We start from the raw sequence: 19098 nt of genomic DNA, 5'->3' as shown, positions 1-19098 counted from the left end.
ACCCCACACACATCTGCTGCACTGTGAGGCTGACTGCACAGACCAGGTGTGCTGAGAACAAGCAGAGAGCAGGGGCTTGTGAACACTCTCCAGGTGGCCCCAGGTTCTTGGCTTGCTGGCCACCCCAGGTGGAGGCTACCACCTGCCCTTCCTGGCTTCCTCATCCATGTCGGCATCTGTCTGTCTCTGCAGGCGCCTCTCACCTGATAAACTGAAGTTGGACTGGTGAAGGTTCCTGATGGGTGGAGGCTGGTGTTTGGAGGGTGAGGACTTGGCTGAAGGAGCAGGGGTTGCATATTTGGGTGTAGCTGGCACCTCGTACACAGGGCCGTCGTACATGCCTCTGGAGACACCTTGCAGCCCAGACACCTGCAGGATGGGCAGGGGGACTGGTTGGCAAGACAGCGCAGGTGATCTTCCTGCTAGGACCGGCCCAAGGGCCTCAGGTGAGAGTGACCTGAGGAGGGCTTGGACACACACACATGAACCACACAGACACATATGTGTACACACACATACACACCACTCACACACCACATATACACACATACACACACACTACACACAGCATACACATATATACCATACCATACACACCACACATGACACACACACCACACACACACACCACACACGACACACACCGCACACAACATGCATACCACACATGACATACACACCACACACGACATACACAGCACACACCACACACACACCACACACAACATACACACCACACACCACTTACACCACATACACACACGACACATGCGTGTATACCATACCATACCACACCACACCACACACACACACACACCACAGCTTCATGTAGGAAGACCCCAAAGCAATTTCCAAGAGGGGAACACTTGCCCTGACTGCCCCCCCCATGGTGCCCTAATACCAGGATGAATGGGTCGTAGCCGTCTTCTCTGGGCTCCTTAGAAGCTGACCCCCCCCCGCCCCCCGCAAGACAAGGCGCTGGGGAAGGCAATGTGTTTGGAAAGATTCCAGAAAGGAGGGAGGTGGAAGGAGCAAACCCAGATTAGGCAGGGTGACATGTGGGTGGCCTTGGAAGCTGAGCTCAGAGAGCCTGGGGTACCCCCAGCCCTGACCCCCAGGACTTGCGTGCCCACATATGTGCCCACGGACCCCACCCCACTGGCTGGGCTGTGGGGTTGGCCCTGGGCAGAGAATTCAGAAGGCTCAGGGTAAGGGTGGCTATCAGCCAGCTGGGAGTGTCAGGCTGGGGACAGCAAGAGGTGTGGGTATTGGCGGGGCCCATGAAAGCAGCACCAGGGACCGCTCAGGTCACTGTATGGGTCGTGGGCATTGTCTGACTCCAGCTACGTCCCCATCTTGTGGACATTCCCCCCACCCTGTATAGTCCCCCTCTGCGCCAGGGGCTCTGCGTTCCCCCTACTTGAGCCCTATCTGTTCCACTCCTCTCAGCACCTCAGTTTACCCGGTCGCAGCCCATTCTGAGTGTCTCCCACCCCTGATGCTCCTCAGTAGCTCCCCATAGCTTCCGTGGCCCAGAGGCAGGTTCTGAGGCGTGGATATCTGAGTGCAGACCACTGAGCCCCTTCATCACAGGCCTACAGTTCAAACAGACTTTGTGGGAGGAACGAGCTGAGTCAGCCAGAGCTTACATTAAGCCCTTTGTCCTCACAAAGCCTGCTGTGATCCCCACCCTGGCAATTCCCCCACTCTCTACCTGACTCCCTGGATCTCCATGCCCACGACCTGTGGCACCATATGTAGGTGGAGAGGGACAGAATCAGACCCAGAACCTCGCAATGAGTGCCCGGGGTCTGGGAACTACAGGTCACTGGGTTTCTCATCTAAAGTGGTGTTGGCAAGGAGTTTATGAGGCACAAGAAGAGTCGAACCCCAGCCCCCCACATCAGCTGTGCCATATGGGAGCATGTTGTCATGGTGACGGGGGGACCCCCCCCCAAGTACACTGGTGTTGGGTCCACCTGAAGCTGTGAAAAGGTCTTCACCCTGAATTAGGGTGCCAGGCCAGGGACAAGCAAGTCTTCAAGAAAATGGAAGAAACAACGGAAAAACGGAAGGGAAAAGGGGGCGAGGAAAGAGGTCTGCTCTGGAAGGAGAGAACAGCAGCTGAGCCATCCCTGGACACACCACCTCTCCCTGGGTGTGCTGGGATGCCTGTGTATACGTATCAAAAGGGCGGTGCTTCTGACTACAGTGGGTTCACTGGCCATGTGAGTATGGGAAGGTGCCTTCACTGGGCTGAATTGTGTCCCCCCAAATTCATGTCCCCCAGAACCTCAGAACATGGCCTTGCTTGGAATAAGGTGTGATAATTAAGACGAGGTCACCCCGGAGTAGGGTGGGCTCAAATCCAATGACTGGGGTCCTTACAAGAAGAAACACAGAGAAAAAGAGATTCAGAGAGAAGAGGGCTATGTGATGGAGGCAGAGACTGGAATGATGCTGCCACAGGCTTAGGAATGCCTGGGGCCACCAGGAGCTGTAAGAGACAGGATCCTCCCCCAGAGCCTCTGGAGGGAGCACAGCCCTGCCCTCACCCTGAATTTGGACTCCCAGCCTCTAGACCGTGTTAGCACCAGGGTGTGGTGCTCTGCCACAGGGGGCCTCAGGACCTCCCACAGAGCAGCAGGCTTATAATCTGCAGGACAAGGGTCACATGGGGGGGTGAGGTGACCCAGATGATGGGGGACCGTCCTCTCGTGGCACCATGCCCCCTCTGTCCCCGAAATGCACACCCCCTTACAGTTTACAAAGCCTCCGTGGTCCCTGCAGACCTCACTCTAGGCCTGACATGTAACTGCCCACAGCTGACCCTCCCTCACTGAGAATATGGTCCAAGACCCCAGCAGGCTGACCCTGCCCTCCACAGATGTGCTCACCTTACTCCGAATCTTGACACGCTGGTACAGGTGCTCAGGGAAAGGCTTCCGGGGAATGAAGCGGCCCACGCCCTTGTTCACATTTGTGTTTCCATCCTCGAAGACGATCTTGCCCTGGCTGATGACCACCAGGGGGGCGCCGTGGCACTCCATGCCTTCGAAGATGTTGTACTCAACAGCCTGTGACAGAGACCTGAGTTTCACTTCCTTTTTTTTTTTTCTTAATACATTTTTATTGTGGTAACAAAACATTTGCCACTTCAAAGTTTCTTACAGGTCCAATTCAGTGACACTAATTATGTCCATCGTGTTGTGCAGCCATCACCACCATCCGCTCCCCAAACTTTCCATCACCCTTAACAGGAGCTCAGCGCCCCGTAAGCAGTGGCTCTCCCTTGCCCCCTCCCCTCTATGGGTTTGCCTATTCTAGATATTTCATATAAATGGGACCCTACAGTATTTGTCCTTTTCTGTCTGGTTATTTCACTCAGTGTGGTGAAATGAGTTTCTTTATGTGGGCTTTTGCCTTGGTTCTGTGAAAAAGAGAGAGAAAAAACAAACCAACGAACAGCTGGGGAGACTTTCCCACGGGCCCTGAGGAGCTGTGACATTTGTTCCTGTTACAGTCACCCTGGTCCTCTGGAGAAGCTTGTTCCTCTTGCCCAGGGAAAAAGCCAGCCCCTGCCGGCAGAATATGTCAGCTATTATGCAAATAGATGGAGCCACTTGCGAGGGGACTGGTCAGTTTTTATGCAACTAGGGTGTGTAAAATCTGTCCAGTAGGACTGAGCCACTTGCCTATGTAAGCACCCATCCCACAGAGATTGAGGGGGCACTCATTATCATCAAGAAGAGCCTGGAGCAGAGCACGTCCTTTGGATGTGGGGTTAGTGCACTGAGAACCTCCTAGTCCCAGGAGACAGAGCGAGAGCTGTAACACTGGAGTGGCAGCAGCAGAACCAGAAGACTGGCGTGATACACGGTGGTGGGCTTCCTGGCCCACGGAGTGAGATGGCTGCAGTGGGCTTGTCAACCCATGGAGCAAGAGAGCTGAGTGCTTTTGGGCAGGAGACTTGCTGGTGGAGTGGGGTACCTTGGGCACTTGTTGCTGTTGTTAGGTGCCATCAAGTCGATTCCGACTCATAGAAACCCTGTGCACAACAGAATGAAACACTACCCGGTCCTGCGCCATCTTTGCAATCGTTTTGCTTGAGCCCATTGTTGCAGCAACTGTGCCAATCCATCTCCTTGAGGGTCTTCCTGTTTTTCTCTGACCCTTTGTTTTACCAAGCATGTCCTCTGTTTTACCAAGATATCCTTCTCCAGGGACTGATCCCTCCTGACAACATGTCCAAAGTATGTGAGATGCAGTCTCACCATCCTTGCTTCTAAGGAGCATTCTGATTGTACTTCTTCCAAGACAGATTTGTTCATTCTTTTGGCAATCCATAGTATATTCAATATTCTTTGCTGACCCCACAATTCAAAGATGTCAGTTCTTCTTCAGCCTTCTTTATTCATTGTCCAGCTTTCACATGCATATGATGTGATTGAAAATACCACAGCTTGGGTCAGATGCACCTTAGTCTTCAAGGAGACATCTTTTGTTTTTCAACACTTTAAAGAGGACCTTTGCAGCAGATTTGCCCAATGCAATGCATTTTTTGATCTCTTGACTGCTGCTACCATGGGTGTTGATTGTGGATCCAAGTAAAACGAAATCCTGGACAACTTCAATCTTCTCTCCATTTATCATGGTGTTGCTTATTGGTCCAGTTGTGAAGATTTTTGTTTTCTTTATGTTGAGGTGTAATCCATACTGAAGGCTGTGGTCTTTGATCTTCATAAGTAAGTGCTTCAAGTCTCTTCAGTTTGAGCAAGCAGGGTTGTGTCATCTGCATAATGCAGGTTGTTAATGAGTCTTCCTCCAATCCTGATGCCCCTTCTTCTTCATATAGTCCAGCTTCTCATATAGTCCAGCACCTGTAGGCAGAGCAAAAGGAGCTTGCCAACCCACAGAGAGGGCTGAGGGCTTTCGAAAAGGAGACTTGCCAGCAGAGTGGGGTGCCTCCAGGCACCTGCTGAGGAGTTAAAAAGCTGTAACCCTTACCTGAGCAAGGAGGAGGCCAGGCCCCAGCAGGGGGCGCGGCCGGGCCGAAGTGGGGGCCCAGTGGCAGCAGCTGAGAAGAAGCTGTCCTGACCAAAGACCTGTATCCTGAGTTATTCCTGTTACTGCCAAGTTAATCCTGATCCCGTGTTACTTCCCTAATAAACCGTATAACTGAGCATGATCTGTGAGTTCTGTGTGGCCATTGCGATCAATTCTCAAACCCAGCAGAGGCGTAGAGGGTACCGTGGGAAGGACGGCTGGTGTCAGAACTGGTAAGAAAGTTGGAGAGGGGAGGGATGTCTGATTTCCACCTCACAGGAGTCAGCTTTGTGCTAATGGTGATTATCATTCTCCCTGAGGTTAGACAAGGACCAACACTACTGCTGCTACGTTGCCCTCAGCAGTGTTTCCAAGGCTGAAGCACGTTGTACCATGTATCAGAACTTCCTTTCTCTTTATGGCTGAGTAATATTTCATTGTATGGCTGTACCACCTTTTGTTTATTCATCCATCTGCTGGTAGACACTTGGGTTGTTTCCACCTCTGGCTGTTGTGAATAGAGCTGCAATGAATATTTGAGTCTCTGCTTTCAATTCTTTTGAACTTAGTTTTTAACATTCCTTTCTGAGGGCTGTTAAATTCCTCTCTGCACAGCCCTGCCATTCCTAACACTGTTTTCGTCAAATATTATATTGTACGCATTTTCCAATGTGTTTTGTGTGAAAATGTCTCTCTAGGACTGTGTAGTTTCTACTGTATGCTCTCACTTGCACAGCCAGCTCCTCAACACTGGGCATTTACATTGCTGGTGGTTTTGTGTTTTCAAACTAATACTCTACTGGGTGTCACAAATGTGAATGGTGCCCCCAAAGTGCAATGCGGCCACACTGATGGATATGGATATTCTGATGCCTTTAAAAAATAATTAATATTCTTCCTTTAGGATAGTTTTCTTTATGAGGTAAAGGGGTATGAACGTTTTAAAGGTGCTCGTTACATATTGCCAGACTATTTTCTGAGAGGGTCAGACCCGTTTACACCACATCAGTAATGGCGAGAGTGACATTTCATGTCTGCACTGTCCAGCATCAGGGAGTATCTCTGTATCGCTAATTTGAAAGACAAAACATTTCTTTAACAACATACATTTCTTTGCTACTCCTAAAATCGATATTTGACCCTGTTAATGACCATGATCAACTGTTTCTTGCTGTTGTTGTTGTCAGTTTAGCTCATGGAGACCCCACGTGTGCAGAAAAGAAATGTTCCACAGGGTTTTCAGTGACTGAACTTTGAGAAGTAGTTGGCCAGGCCTGTCTTCTGAGGCCCCTCTGGGTGGGTTTGAACCAGAAACTTTTCGGCTAGTAATGGAGGGCTTAACAGATTGTGCCTCCCAGTGACTACAACCAACTGTTTGTTGTTGTTTTTGTTAGGTGCCATCAAGTCGGTTCCAACTCATAGCAACACAATATACAACAGAACAAAACACTGCCTGGTCCTGCACCATCCTCATAATTGTCGTCATGCTTGAGACCATTGTTGCAGCCACTGTGTCAATCCATCTCATTGAGGGTCTTCCTCTTTTTCATTGGCCCTTTACTTTACTAAGCATGATGTCCTTCTCCAGGGACTGGTCCTTCCTGATAACATGTCCAAAGTACATGAGACAAAGTCTCACCATCCTTGCTTCTAGGGAGCATTCTGGCTGTACTTCTTTCAAGACGGATTTGTTTTTTCTTTTGGCAGTCCATGGTATATTCCATATTCTTCACCAACATCATAATTCAAAGGCATCAATTCTTCTTTGTTCTTCCTTATTCATTGTCCAACTTTCACATGCATATGAGGTGACTGAAGACACCATGGCTTGGGTCAGGCACACCTTAGACTTCAAGGTGACATCTTTGCTTTTTAACAGTTTAAAGAGGTCTTTTGTTGCAGGTTTGCCCAATGCAATGTATCGTTTGATTTCTTGACTTCCGTTCCATGAGTGTTGATTGTGGATCAAATCAACAGTTTACTATTTATTATTTTTAAATGATGTCACACACATGATTTTTAAAAAGTCCAGTGGTACAAAAGGTGTTGTTGTTGTTGTTAGGAGCTGTCGATTCGGTTCCAACTCATAGCGACCCTATGCACAACAGAACGAAACACTGCCCGGACCTGCACCATCCTTACAATCGTTGTTATGCTCGAGCCCATCGTTGCAGCCACTGTGTCAATCCACCTCGTAAAGGGTCTTCCTCTTTTCCGCTGACCCTGTACTCTGCCAAGCATGATGTCCTTCTCCAGGGACTGATCCCTCCCGACAACATGTCCAAAGTATGTAAGACACAGTCTCGCCATTGTTGCCTCTAAGGAGCATTCTGATCGCACTTCTTCCAAGACAGATTCGTTAGTTCTTTTGGCAGTCCATGGTATATTCAATATTCTTCGCCAACACCACAATTCAAAGGCATCAACTCTTCTTCGGTCTTCCTTATTCGTTGTCCAGCTTTCACATGCATATGATGTGATTGAAAATACCATGGCTTGGGTCACTTTAATGTTATGGAATTTAGCCCTTTGTCCTGTGTATTGCAAATACTTCTCCAGTTTGTCCTCTGTGGTTTGATTTCATATATGAAGTAATTTTTTTGCCACGCAGTTTTTTAATTTTATTTTTATGTAGTCACTGGTCAGATAGACCAATCTTTTCCTTTATGGTTTCTAAGTTTTGTGTCTTGCTTAGAGAGGGCTTCTCCTCTTCAAAATCATTATTTAAAAAAATCTGTGTTTTATTCCAGTCCTTTTGTAGTGGTATTTATATTTTGATCTTTGATGCATTTTGAATTTATTTTGTGGTAAAGAGTATAGCAGAGAACTGCCTTAGGAGGCAGGTGCTCCACACAGTTGGCTGAATGACCTACCTTTTCTAACTAATTTAACTGTCTTCTTTCTTGTAAGCCACGTTCTCATGTGCGGTCAGTGTATTTCTTGACTTTCTTGTCTCTCGTACTAATGCCACATTGTTTTAATTATTGCAGTTTTATCATACGTTTGAATAACTGGGCCTGGTGATCATTCCTTTGTCTTCCCTTGTTTCGGACATGTTTTTGCTATTCTCACATTCAGGGCTTCAAATTTGTTCACTTCAATCAGACCCTCTGCTGAGAATTTGCATTCCCACCCCAGATATACTGAGCCAGAGTCTACATTTTAACAAGACCCACCTGGAGTCACCCTGAATGCCTGGATTTTCAGTAATGCATACTTTTGCTCAAGTACAAATGTGGATTTGCAAGGAGAGAGCCCCTTTTCTGCCGGTCTTAACAGCCAGCCTCCCGTAACCGCGGCTCAGGATGGACTTGTTCCTACTCTCAGCTGAAGGACACAGCATGCTGTGAGGTACTCCTAACCTGGGGGGTTCCTGCCAGTTGGGTGATATTACTCACAAATGCCATACTCTATATTCCACAGTTACATAAGACTTTAAAAGTTAATTACTTCATTTCTTAAAGGTAGTATGTGAACAACAAAAAAATTCAAACAGTACAAAAGACCGTGATAAAAACTCTTCTTCCTTCCATCCTTGAGCCGGGAGGCCAGGCCTGCTGTTGGCTCTTTTCATCCAGCAATGGATGATGGATAAACAAATGTGGTCCAGCCGTGCGGTGCAGTATTAACTGAGCATAACGAGAAGGGAAGTTCTAACATGGATGCACCTTGAACACATCAAGCTGAGTGAGATAAGCCAGACACAAAGGCCGACTATTTTATGACTCCATGTATACGGGATGTATGGAACAGGAAAGCCCACAGATAGAACACTGACTGGTGGTTACCAGGGGCTGGGGGACAGAGGACGGGGAGAGCCAGTCAGTGGGTGTGGGGCTTCCTTTTGGGTGATAAGATGCTCTGAGATTAGATAGTGGTGGTGGCCACACAGTCTTGTGAATATGCGAAGATCCCTGAGCTGCATGTTGGTAAAATTTATGTTGTATGAATTATACCTCAATAAAAAAAGTTTAAAAATATAGGCTACACACATAGAAACATATATGCCCATCTGTTGCATGGCACTTTGAAGCAAATGCTTTATCCACCAAGATATGAAAGGATTAAAGCTGTTTGTTTGCTTTTTTAAGAAAAGTAGATTTAAAAATTTAATCACCAACCAAGACATAAGAACTGTCTCTTTTAATTGTTAAAAGAAAGGTAATACTTCAAAAACTTTAAAAAAGAAAATTAACCTCTAGTACACATTTTTTTTTACACATTCTAGGTCTTTGTTCTACAAAGCACCAGTTCTCTGCAGCAAGTGAGTGGCATTGCTTTGGACACAGAAATGGAAGAGACAAAATCCTTTGGACAAACTGTCTCAGGTGTCCAGAAGTGTCCCTCTCGTTGCTAACGGCACAACTCAAATTGGCCCGCAGAAATGGGACACCATCCTGAGTTTAACCCAAAACAGTTACTTCCTAGACAGGTAACCTCAAGCAGGTGGCTAATTCTCTTTCTGTCCATTTTCTTATTGATTAATAGCAACACACCCAACAAAGAAGGCTGTTGTGGAGACTAAAAGCACAGAACAATGCCAAAATAAGATATGGCTGAATCATGACGATACCTGCCCCTAACACAGAACCTAGTATAGCTGGTGTTACGAGATGAATTGTGTCCCCCCCAAAAGATGTATTGAAGTTCTAAATAACTTTGGAAATAAGTTATTTGAAGGTGTTACAGAGAGGTTAACACGAGGTCAGACTGGAGTAGGGTGGGCCCTACTCCAACCTGAGGAGAGAGAGACAGACCGAAAAAGAAATACAGAGACACGAGAGAGAGACACGCACAGGAAGAGAAGATGGAGACAGAGATACACACACACACAGAGAAATACAGACACACAGAGAGAAACAGAGAGGGTGGAGAGTGATAGAGACAGAGAGATTGGCTGTGGGTGCCAGAGCCCAGAACCAGCAGAGCTGCCCTACCTTGCCCTCCTCCCCACTCCCATGGGCAGTTTGAATGACTGAGTCACACAGGTGACAGGCCGTGCCCTGTTGGGAAAGTGTGCACTGGTTTTAACCAGCGACTTCTGAGATGCTGGCAGGGTGGGTGCAGCTGGAGGGGCAGACTCACCGACTTGTGGCTCTTGGCTGTGATGGTCTTCACCCGGTCAGGGTCCCAGATGACCACGTCGGCGTCTGAGCCCACAGCAATCCGCCCTTTCCTGGGGTACAGGTTGAAGATCTTGGCGGCATTGGTGCTGGTGACAGCCACAAACTGGTTCTCGTCCATCTTGCCAGTGGCCTACAGGCAAACTTGTAATGACAGGAGCCCCAAGCCCAGACCCTGTGGCCTGCAGGCAGACCCGTGATGACAAGAGGACTGAGCCTAGACTGAGTGGCCTCCTGGACTCCTAGTGGGAGGGCACGGAGAGAGTGCACAGGGCCTGGCTCATCAAGGGCACATGGGAGCAATGGTGGCCTCTCATTGGTCCACTGGGCCCAAGTTTAAAAGAAAAGGAAAACCCTGGCTCAAGTTACCGGTCAGACAGTGAGTGACCTGGGCACTTTGCAAAAAGAACTCTCTCTACACTCTCCCCCCAGCCCCAAACCCACGTGTGTGCATGCACACACACACTCTAATCCCAGCCCCAAACACGTGTGTGTGTTACACACACACACACTCTAACCCCAGCCCCAAACACACATGTGTGTGCGCACACACATACTCTAACCCCAGCCCTAAACACACATGTGCACACACACACCCACACACATTCTTCCCCCAGCTCCAAACACACATATGCACACACACACATGTGCACGTGCACACACACAGTTTATGTGCCCTCGAGTTTGTGGAGCTGTGGTTAAGACAGAACAGGGTGGTGACTCTGAGGTGGGAGAGCGCTATAAGGGACTGCAACTGCTTTCCTGTGGGCTTCCCTGAGTTCCTCCATGTGCATTCACTTCAAGAAAGAGGGTGATTTGAGAGCCAGCTGTGCACAGTGAATCCCCTTTTGATGACCTGTCAGGGTGTTTCTGAAACATTCTGGGGAGGGCCAGTGCCTCTTACCACCGCCTTGTCCCAGACGACAGCCATGCGCTCCTCAACCCCGTTGACGCCCTCAGGGATTAGCGTGAAGTTGTCCTTGCCCACCGCCTTCTGGGCCGTGCTGTAGGGGCAGTGACTGCTGCCTGTCACCTGCAGGTCTCCGCTGGGAGGAGGGAACAGGCGGGCTCAGACCTGTGTTCACCTGGGTCCCTGACTCCAGACCCAACCCACCATGAGCTCCAAACCAGGAGCCTCGGGGGGAGTGTTCTGGGCACGTCATGGGTGTGCGGACACGTAAAGGCCTCTGCCTACGATGTTCTGTGAAAACGGAGGAGCCAGGTGGGTGGCAGGAGAAGGCTCTACGTCAGGTGGCTCTGGGTAGCGGGGGCCTGGGGAGCTGTGTCCTCACTGAACACCAAGGGCTGGCCAGAGCACGCGCCAGGCAGTCACTACTCCCACCCTGCCAGGAGGGGACCTCAGGAAACTCCGGGACAGCCTGCTCTACGCAACCTGGCTTTGCAACTCCAACTCCGACAGGCTTGCTTCTGGATTCTGGTTCTGTGCTTCCCAGCTGGGCAAGCTGTGCCACCTTTCTCCATGTGCGAAATGCAGGAGAAAGGACCTTCCACCAGGTCTGCTCAGTCCCTGCAGGCACCAAATGCCCTGCCCCTCCCCTCCTCCGGCCTGGCTTCCCTTTCTCTCCCCTCCTTTTCCTTTCTCTTTAAAACTGAATGCACGGCAAATTTCGTGTTATGTGAATTTTATCTCAATTTTAAAAAAGAATAATTGAGTGCAGTAAAAATAAAGAAAAAAGAACCCCGCAGTACTGTGAGCATCACAGATGCTGAGATGCTCATGTTGGGGGTCTGAGGTGCACAAGGCAGTAACATGAAGTCACACACTGGTCTTCACATGGGTGGGGTGGCTGCCGCTGTGGGTGAACCCTGTTCCCTGAGGAAGTGGCTCAAGGGTCCTTGGAGAGGACATGCCCTTTGGCCCGTGAGGGGCCCTTTGGCCGCCTGAACCATGGAGGCATTATGAATGGGATTACCAATGCAGAGTCTGGGTGTCATGGCAGCCCCCTGGACACTCCAGGGGGGATTTACAGGTCAGGCTCCTCGTTCACTCAGCAGGACCATGCCACCAGCCTCCCGAGTGCTAAGGCCCTGTGGCCAGTGGGCTGTGTGGAGCAGGCCAGTGGAGGAGGCTGTGAAAACCATACCATAGGGTCCCTGGGTTTTAATCTGAGATGAGAAACCATTTCTGAGTGAAGGCTGGCTCAGCTGATTTAGGTTTTAAGACATCTGTGCAGTTGCTGAGACCAGACTGTTCTGGGTGGACATAGGGGGCCGAATTTGGGAACAGAAGGGCCTGTAAGGAGATGAAAGCCGGGAAGGCCAAAGGGACCAAGAGTCCAAGGTCTTTGGACTGAGTTTCGGGATGAGCGAGCCTGGGGGCAGCAGCCTTGGGGAGATGGGGTGCCCTTGGACTTCCTACGTTAGTGGTGCCCCCAGGCTGGGCAGGGTCGGGCACAGCAGGGCTTGTCCTCGCTGAGTCAGAGGTTCCATGAGGGGTACCCCTCCTTGCCTCGTTCATGGTGTTACTTCTGCCAAGAGGCCTAGTCTGGTCTTCATTTACCAGGCAGACCCTCTCTGCCCCCAAGGTCTAGCCTCCAGGAAGCTCCACAGCCCCTTCTGCTCCCCCACCCCCCACCCCCAGTCTGCTCTGAGCTTCCAGAGCAGCCCACTCCTCTCTGCTGGCCTTCTTCACGAAGACCGAGAAAGGGAGAAACAGTGTGGCTGCACTCCTACTGTGCACACTCAACAGCCTTCCCCATGCCAGCTGACAGAGGAGGAGCAGTGCGGCTGTGTTCCTACTACAAGCACCCAACAGCCTTCCTCATGTGGAAAAAGAGGGGTAGTGGCATGGTTATGCTCACGCTATGTGCACCTGCCAGTTTTCCCCACGACAGCCCACAGAAGCGGGGAGCAGAGTGGCTGTGCTCCTACTAGGTGCACCCACTAGCCTTCCCCATGCCAGCTGACAGGGGGGTAGTGTGGCTGTGCTCCTACTGTGCACACCCACCAGCCTTCCCCATGCCAGGTGACAGGGGGGTGGTGTGGCTGTGCTCCTACTACACACATGTACCATTGTGGGTGCTTTGCAAGTGACAGTTGTAGCAAATGGAGCCCTAAGTCCCCAGCCTTCACCTGCATGTCTCTGTACCAACCTAAAAAAATCAAACCATTGCCTTTGAGTAGATTTCAGCTCACAGTGACCCAGTAGGATTGAGCAGAACTGCCCCACAGGGTTTCTAAAGAGCAGCTGGTGGATTCGAATTGCCGACCTTTTGGTTAGCAGACCAGCTGTTAACCACTGCACCACCAGAGCTCCACCACCAGTCCAGGCAGTGAGAACTACTTTCCCCCACCTTGCTAATGGGTAAATCGAGGCGGAGAGCAGCTACAGGCCAGTGCTGTGTACGGGGAGACCCAGCCTCTAACTCCCAATCCTGGCCTCTAGATGCACCGCAGACCTGGCACACAGTAGGAGTTCACATGATTGTTGTACAGATCAGAGGTGTCAGTACAGCAAGGGGCAGATATTTAACAAAAGAGACTCTCAGCTCCCTGAGGTCACTGGACATGATAAGAACTCTGTGCTCTGTGGGTGTGGAGCCCCGATCTGGAAAGGTTGGATGGGTGTCAGCAGCTCACCCGGATCCTGCCCTCTTCCCCACATCCAGCTCTTGCCCACAGCCAGCCTGGCATCCCTTCACCCATGTCTGGCTCCCATCCAGCCCAAACAGGGGTCCATAGCCCATCCAGGGTCCCCCACCCATGTCCACTCTCACCAGGCCAGCAGGGAGGTGAGGTGGTCAGGCGTGGTGGGGTCTGGGCTCAGGGGTGGGGCCGTCACAAAGGCAGCCGCCTTGGCCCAGTTCTTGCTCCAATAGTGGGTGCCATCCGTCCCCAGGCTGGCGGCAATGGGCTCCCCAAAGACAAGAGGACCTGGGGAGAGTGAGACATAGCAAGTCAGAATGGCAGCCTCTTGTGGGTGAGGCTGCAGGCACGCCAGCAGAACCTTCAAGGGAGGAAGACCTGGTGGGCCACAGGCCCCGAGCCTCCTCCCCTCCTCACCCAGATCCCAGGCACTCCCACATCGTGAGCTTGGGTGTGAGCCCCCCCCGCCCCGCCCCGCCATCATCAGCGCCAAGCTGGGGGTTTTGTGCCTGCTGATCCATTCAGGAGCCTGCTGGGTGCTAGGGTCTTCTCATTGCCTCTCTCCTCTGACAGATTTGTGGCCCCACACAGAAAGAGTTTTCTGAGCTGATCTGGGGTCTGCCAAAGAGGGGATAGGAGTAAGTGCTGCATCTGGGAAGTGATTCCAGGGTCCCGGGCTGGGGCACGGAGGTGAGAGGGAGGGAGCTGACTTTTAAATTGCACTGAATTCTATTTAATTTAAATTTAAGCAGCTGCTTGTGTCTGTGGCCATCCTCCTGGCAGCACAGCTCTGCACCGCAGGCCTTAACTGCCTCTCAGGAGCAGAAGGCAGTGTGAGCACTTGAAACGGCTTCTCCAGACCTGAGACGCACTGAGTGCCGGATGCACATCAGAACTTGGGGATGGCAGAGAGAATCGCACAAGATGCCCATTGTGACTTTTATATTGGCCACATGCGGGAATATCTTGGGTTAAAAAAAAAAAGAAAGAAAACCAAACCTGTTGCCATCAAGTCGATTCTGATTCATAGTGACCCTATAGGACAGAGTAGAACTGCCCCATAGAGTTTCCAGGGAACTCCTGGTGGATTCGAACTGCTGATCTTTTGGTTAGCAGCTGTAGCTTTTAACTACTATGCCACCAGGGTTTCCAGGGGGTTAAATACAGATTATTAAAATTTTAAAAATGGAGCTAGCCCTGCTTCCTGTTTAGGGTCCTGTGAGGATTACGGAGCAGTTCTGTGTCCAGTGCGTGGCTGTCTCGCTGTCATTGTCACTGGTGCTTCTCCCCATTTGGCTGTCCCACTGACCACAGCTGCCAGGTCTGAATCACATGATTCAGAATGAACTGGGCTGACCATGGCCAGGTGGGGAAAGGCCTTGGTCACAAGCTCCACGGGGTTCTAGCCACACCCTGTGTGTCTATCTCTGAGTTTGGAAGAAAGGGGCTGCTCCGGGCAGCCTTTGCCCTTCTCATTCTGACTGAGGATCACAGATACCTTATGGACCTCACAATCCTTGTTCCTGCACACACCCCCACCCCCGAGTCTCTGCAATGAGTCAACAAGCCAGTGACAGTGCCTCCAGTGAGCCCCTACCACAAGAGCACTGCACATCCACCCTGGTCTGCACCTTGCAGAACGACCTGTGGGGCCCATGTGGAGGTGGGGGTAGGAGCACCATGAAGGTGGGAGATGGGCACGAAGGAGTGTGGGGGATGGGGGTGAGGGAGTGGGGGACGGGCGTGAGGGAGAGTGGGGGATGAGCAGAGGGAGAGTGGGGGATGGGCACAAGGGAGAGTGGGAGAAGGACACCATGTGGGTGGGGGGGTGGGCCCCATGAGGGTGAGGTGGGCCTCATGTGGAGATGGGGGTATGAGCACTGAGTGGGTGGGGGTGGGCACTAGGAGGGTGGGGGATGGGCACTGGAGGGTGGGTGACAGGCATGAATGAGGGAGGGTGCGGGGCAGACACCAAGTGGGTGGGGAGTGGGTACCAGGATGGTGGGGGTTGGGCCCCACATGAAGATGGGGGTATGAGTATTGCAAAGGTGGGGGGGCACTCTGTGTGGGGGGAGTGGGCACCATGAGGATGGGGATGGTGCCACGTGGGTGGGGAGTGGGCCCCACATGGAGATGGGTGTAACAGCACTGAGAGGGTGGGAGGTGGGTGCTGCTTGGGTGGGGTGCAGTCACGAGGGAGGGGATGACTGGCCTGGGCCTGAAAGCAGCGTCAGGTCACACCTGGTGACACACAGATGCATCAGTGAGGCCCCTCATGGCCGTCAGCTCATTTGGTCTACGTTACAGATGAGGACATGAGAATGTGAGAGCTTACAACAGGCCTGAGCACAAAGCTTCCTCCTGGGACCCCTGGAGTCCGTCAGGGGTCTGCCCCTGTCTTCTCCCTCAGGAAAATGCCTCCTTCCTTCCCGACTTGCAGCTGAGACCAGGGTGCAGGCCCAGCAAACCCAGATGGGGCACCAGTTGTGGTACCCCTGCCCAGGAGGAAATGCCAGGAGGGTGGGTGGCCTGAGGGCTGCAGCCTGGCCAGCTCCCCACTGAGCTACCCCGCTGGGTGACAAAGCCTCAGGACAGAGCCTAGAGTCTGCAGAGCAACTTCTGATGTGCCAGGTGGGGATGGCTCAGGCAGTTCCACAAATGGGTAACCTGAGGCTCAGACGTGTCTATGACCTTCCTGAGATCGCACAGACGCGTAGCACACCCAGGAGTCAAACTCCAAATCAGTGAACCCCACATCCATGTCTGCCCTGTCTTCCCTGTGCGGGATGGGGTGGGGGCTACCCCTGCTCTGGTCCCTGCCTGGGGGCTCTGGGGGCCCTGCACTACACACACGCCTCCCTGCCCCCCCCCAACCTGGTTGTGCACCTTTCTTCCTGGCCAGTGCGATGATGTCTGCTGCACTCTTGCTCATCACCTTGGTGATGTACACGGGGCAGTTGATGCGGCCGGCAATGGTGATGGCCCGGAACACAGCCTCAGCCTCAAGCTGCGGACAAAGACAGGGTCAGGGGGGCAGCTACCACCCATGTTCCCGGGGCTGTCCCAGCTGTGTGCTTGGGCTCCTCTAAATTAATGTGTCCCAGGGAGATCTAGGGGGTTAGAGGAGGAACACGTGGGCCAAGAGCAAAGAAGTCAGTCAAATGCATGTGGACCCGGACTGGGAGAGGGAACGCGCTCTACATGCCACGTGAGAAGACTCTACCCAGGTGGGCGAGGCGCAAGACATACCCATCACTTATAAATCGCCCAGTTACGTTTTGTCTGCGCTGCTTATGCTGTGAGTCTAATGACACCCAAGAGCTCCCGCCTGCCCTGTGGTGAGCCCCCCCGGCAGTACACAGATGGGGTGACTCAGGAAGGAAGGAAGGATGGAGGCTGGCAGGCTGTTCTGCCAGGGCAGACAGGATGACCCTCCCAGAGAGAACAGGTGACAATGGTGGTCTGGGGGGCTGCTCCACCAGAGCAGATGGGGTGACCCTCCCAGAGAGAACGGGTGATAAAGGTGGCCTGGGGGTTGACTTATCCAGTGAGGAGAGTGGAAGGACGTGGCCTGAGGGCTGTTACACTGAGGCAGAGGAGGTAACTTGCCCAGGGAGGACAGGAGATGGAGGTGGCCTGTAGGCTACTCCACGGGGGCATATGAGGTGACACCCAGGGAAAATAGGGGACAGAAGTGCAAAGGGGCTGTTCCACTGGGACAGAGTAACTCGCCTGGGAAAAACAGGGGACGGAGGTGGCCAGCTGGCTGTTCCTCCAGAGCAAACAGGTGACCTACCCAGAGAGGACAAGGGATGGAAATGGTCTGGGGGCTGTTCCACCAGGGCAGCACCAGGTGACTCGCAGGATGTCAGACCAAGTGCCACCCGGGGAGGAGCTTTACCTCTTCAGGTCTGCTCAGAGCATGGCCCTCAGGACCCGTGATACCCATCTCTAAGATCCGCTTCTGTTCCTACAAGACAAGGATACATGGGTCAGCGATCATGGAACACTGGACCCAGGAGAACCCTCTCCAACACCCTGGTAGACTGCTGGGGCAGCCGAGATTGGGAGGGTGAGGGGTTTGCACAGGGTCTAAAATGGGCCATGCTGACAATCTGTTCTGTCCCTAGCTCTCTGGAGGAGGACAGGAAGCAGGTGGTAGGAAGCACAGCCAGCTACCACCCCTCCACTGTGAGTCTCCATGGCATGGATCTCCCCTGTGAACAAGTGTTGTGTTTGGGTTTTGCATGGATGCTGAAGTCAAGAAGCCCTAAGTTGGGGTCCAGCTCCTGAACTGACCAGCTGTGGTACCTCAGTATCCTCCTCTTCATGCTGGGTGACATGGAAAGTCACTCTGTGAATGCAGACAAGGACCATGGGGTGCAGGCACAGAGCTGGCACCAGGAGGAGCTCATGGGTTGGCAGTGTCTGTCATCAGTCTACTCAGCTTCCCTCTTGACACTGCCTTCTGGCAGGAAGCCTCCACCTCAAGCTCATCATACAACCTCCAAATGGAGCTCTAAGCTGAGGGCCCAGGTTCACATCCATTCACTTCCTCACCCCAGGAGCACTTTTGATTGCTTTAAAAAATCACATGCCCTAGAGGCCAGCTATGCTAACATTTTTTTTTAATTAGTTGTAGTAAAAATTGTGAGCGGCCATATAGGATACTCCACTGGTCTCATCCCATCCAGGAGCAAAGGAGAACGAAGAAAACTAAAGACACAAGAGAAAGATTGGTCCAAAGGACTAATGGACCACATCTGCCACAGCCTCCCCCAGGCTGAGTCCAGTACAACTAGATGGTGCCCAGCTACCACCACCGACTGTTCTGACAGAAGTCACAATAGAGGGTCCCAGACAGAGCTGTAGAAAAATGTAGACCAAAATTCTAACTCACACACACGCACACACACACACACACACACAAAAGACTTGCTGGCCTGACAGAGACTGGAGAAACTCTGAGGTATGCCCCCCAGATGCCCTTTTAGCTCAGCAATGAAGTCACTCCTGTAGTTCATCCTTGAGCCAAAGATTAGACAGGCCATGAAACAAAACGAGACTAAAGGGACTTCATTTTTCTTTAGGGCTGAGTAGTATCCCATGATGCATTGATAATTACTGGTGACTGGAATGTGAAAGTTGGACACAAAGAAGAAGGACTGGTATTTGGAAACTATGGCCTTGGTGATAGAAACAATGCTGGAAATTGCATGATGGAATTTTGCAAGACCAGCAACTTATTCATTGCAAATATCTTTTTTTCAACAACAGAAATGGTGACTATACATGTGGACCTCACAGGAATCAAACTGACTAC

The 19098-nt window shown here is 51.6% G+C and overlaps 1 protein-coding gene across 2 annotated transcripts in view; it reads right to left on the bottom strand.

The window, feature by feature from the left end:
• The window catches only part of CRMP1 (collapsin response mediator protein 1), a 103610-nt gene that overhangs the window by 7775 nt on the left and 76737 nt on the right, over window positions 1-19098 (bottom strand). For both annotated transcript variants that reach the window (XM_049886814.1, XM_049886815.1), the window contains exons 7-13: window positions 17677-17745; window positions 16662-16782; window positions 13907-14063; window positions 11074-11215; window positions 10132-10302; window positions 2898-3077; window positions 204-369 (exon numbers count right to left, since the gene is read on the bottom strand). In XM_049886814.1, the coding sequence (XP_049742771.1) occupies window positions 204-369; window positions 2898-3077; window positions 10132-10302; window positions 11074-11215; window positions 13907-14063; window positions 16662-16782; window positions 17677-17745 (1006 nt within the window). The remainder of the gene's footprint in view (window positions 1-203; window positions 370-2897; window positions 3078-10131; window positions 10303-11073; window positions 11216-13906; window positions 14064-16661; window positions 16783-17676; window positions 17746-19098) is intronic.

Source organism: Elephas maximus, chromosome 5 (assembly GCF_024166365.1).
Source record: "Elephas maximus indicus isolate mEleMax1 chromosome 5, mEleMax1 primary haplotype, whole genome shotgun sequence".
Lineage (NCBI taxonomy): Eukaryota > Metazoa > Chordata > Mammalia > Proboscidea > Elephantidae > Elephas > Elephas maximus.
The sequence above is the reverse complement of the archived record's forward strand: the minus strand, read 5'-3'. Positions and strand labels throughout refer to the sequence as shown.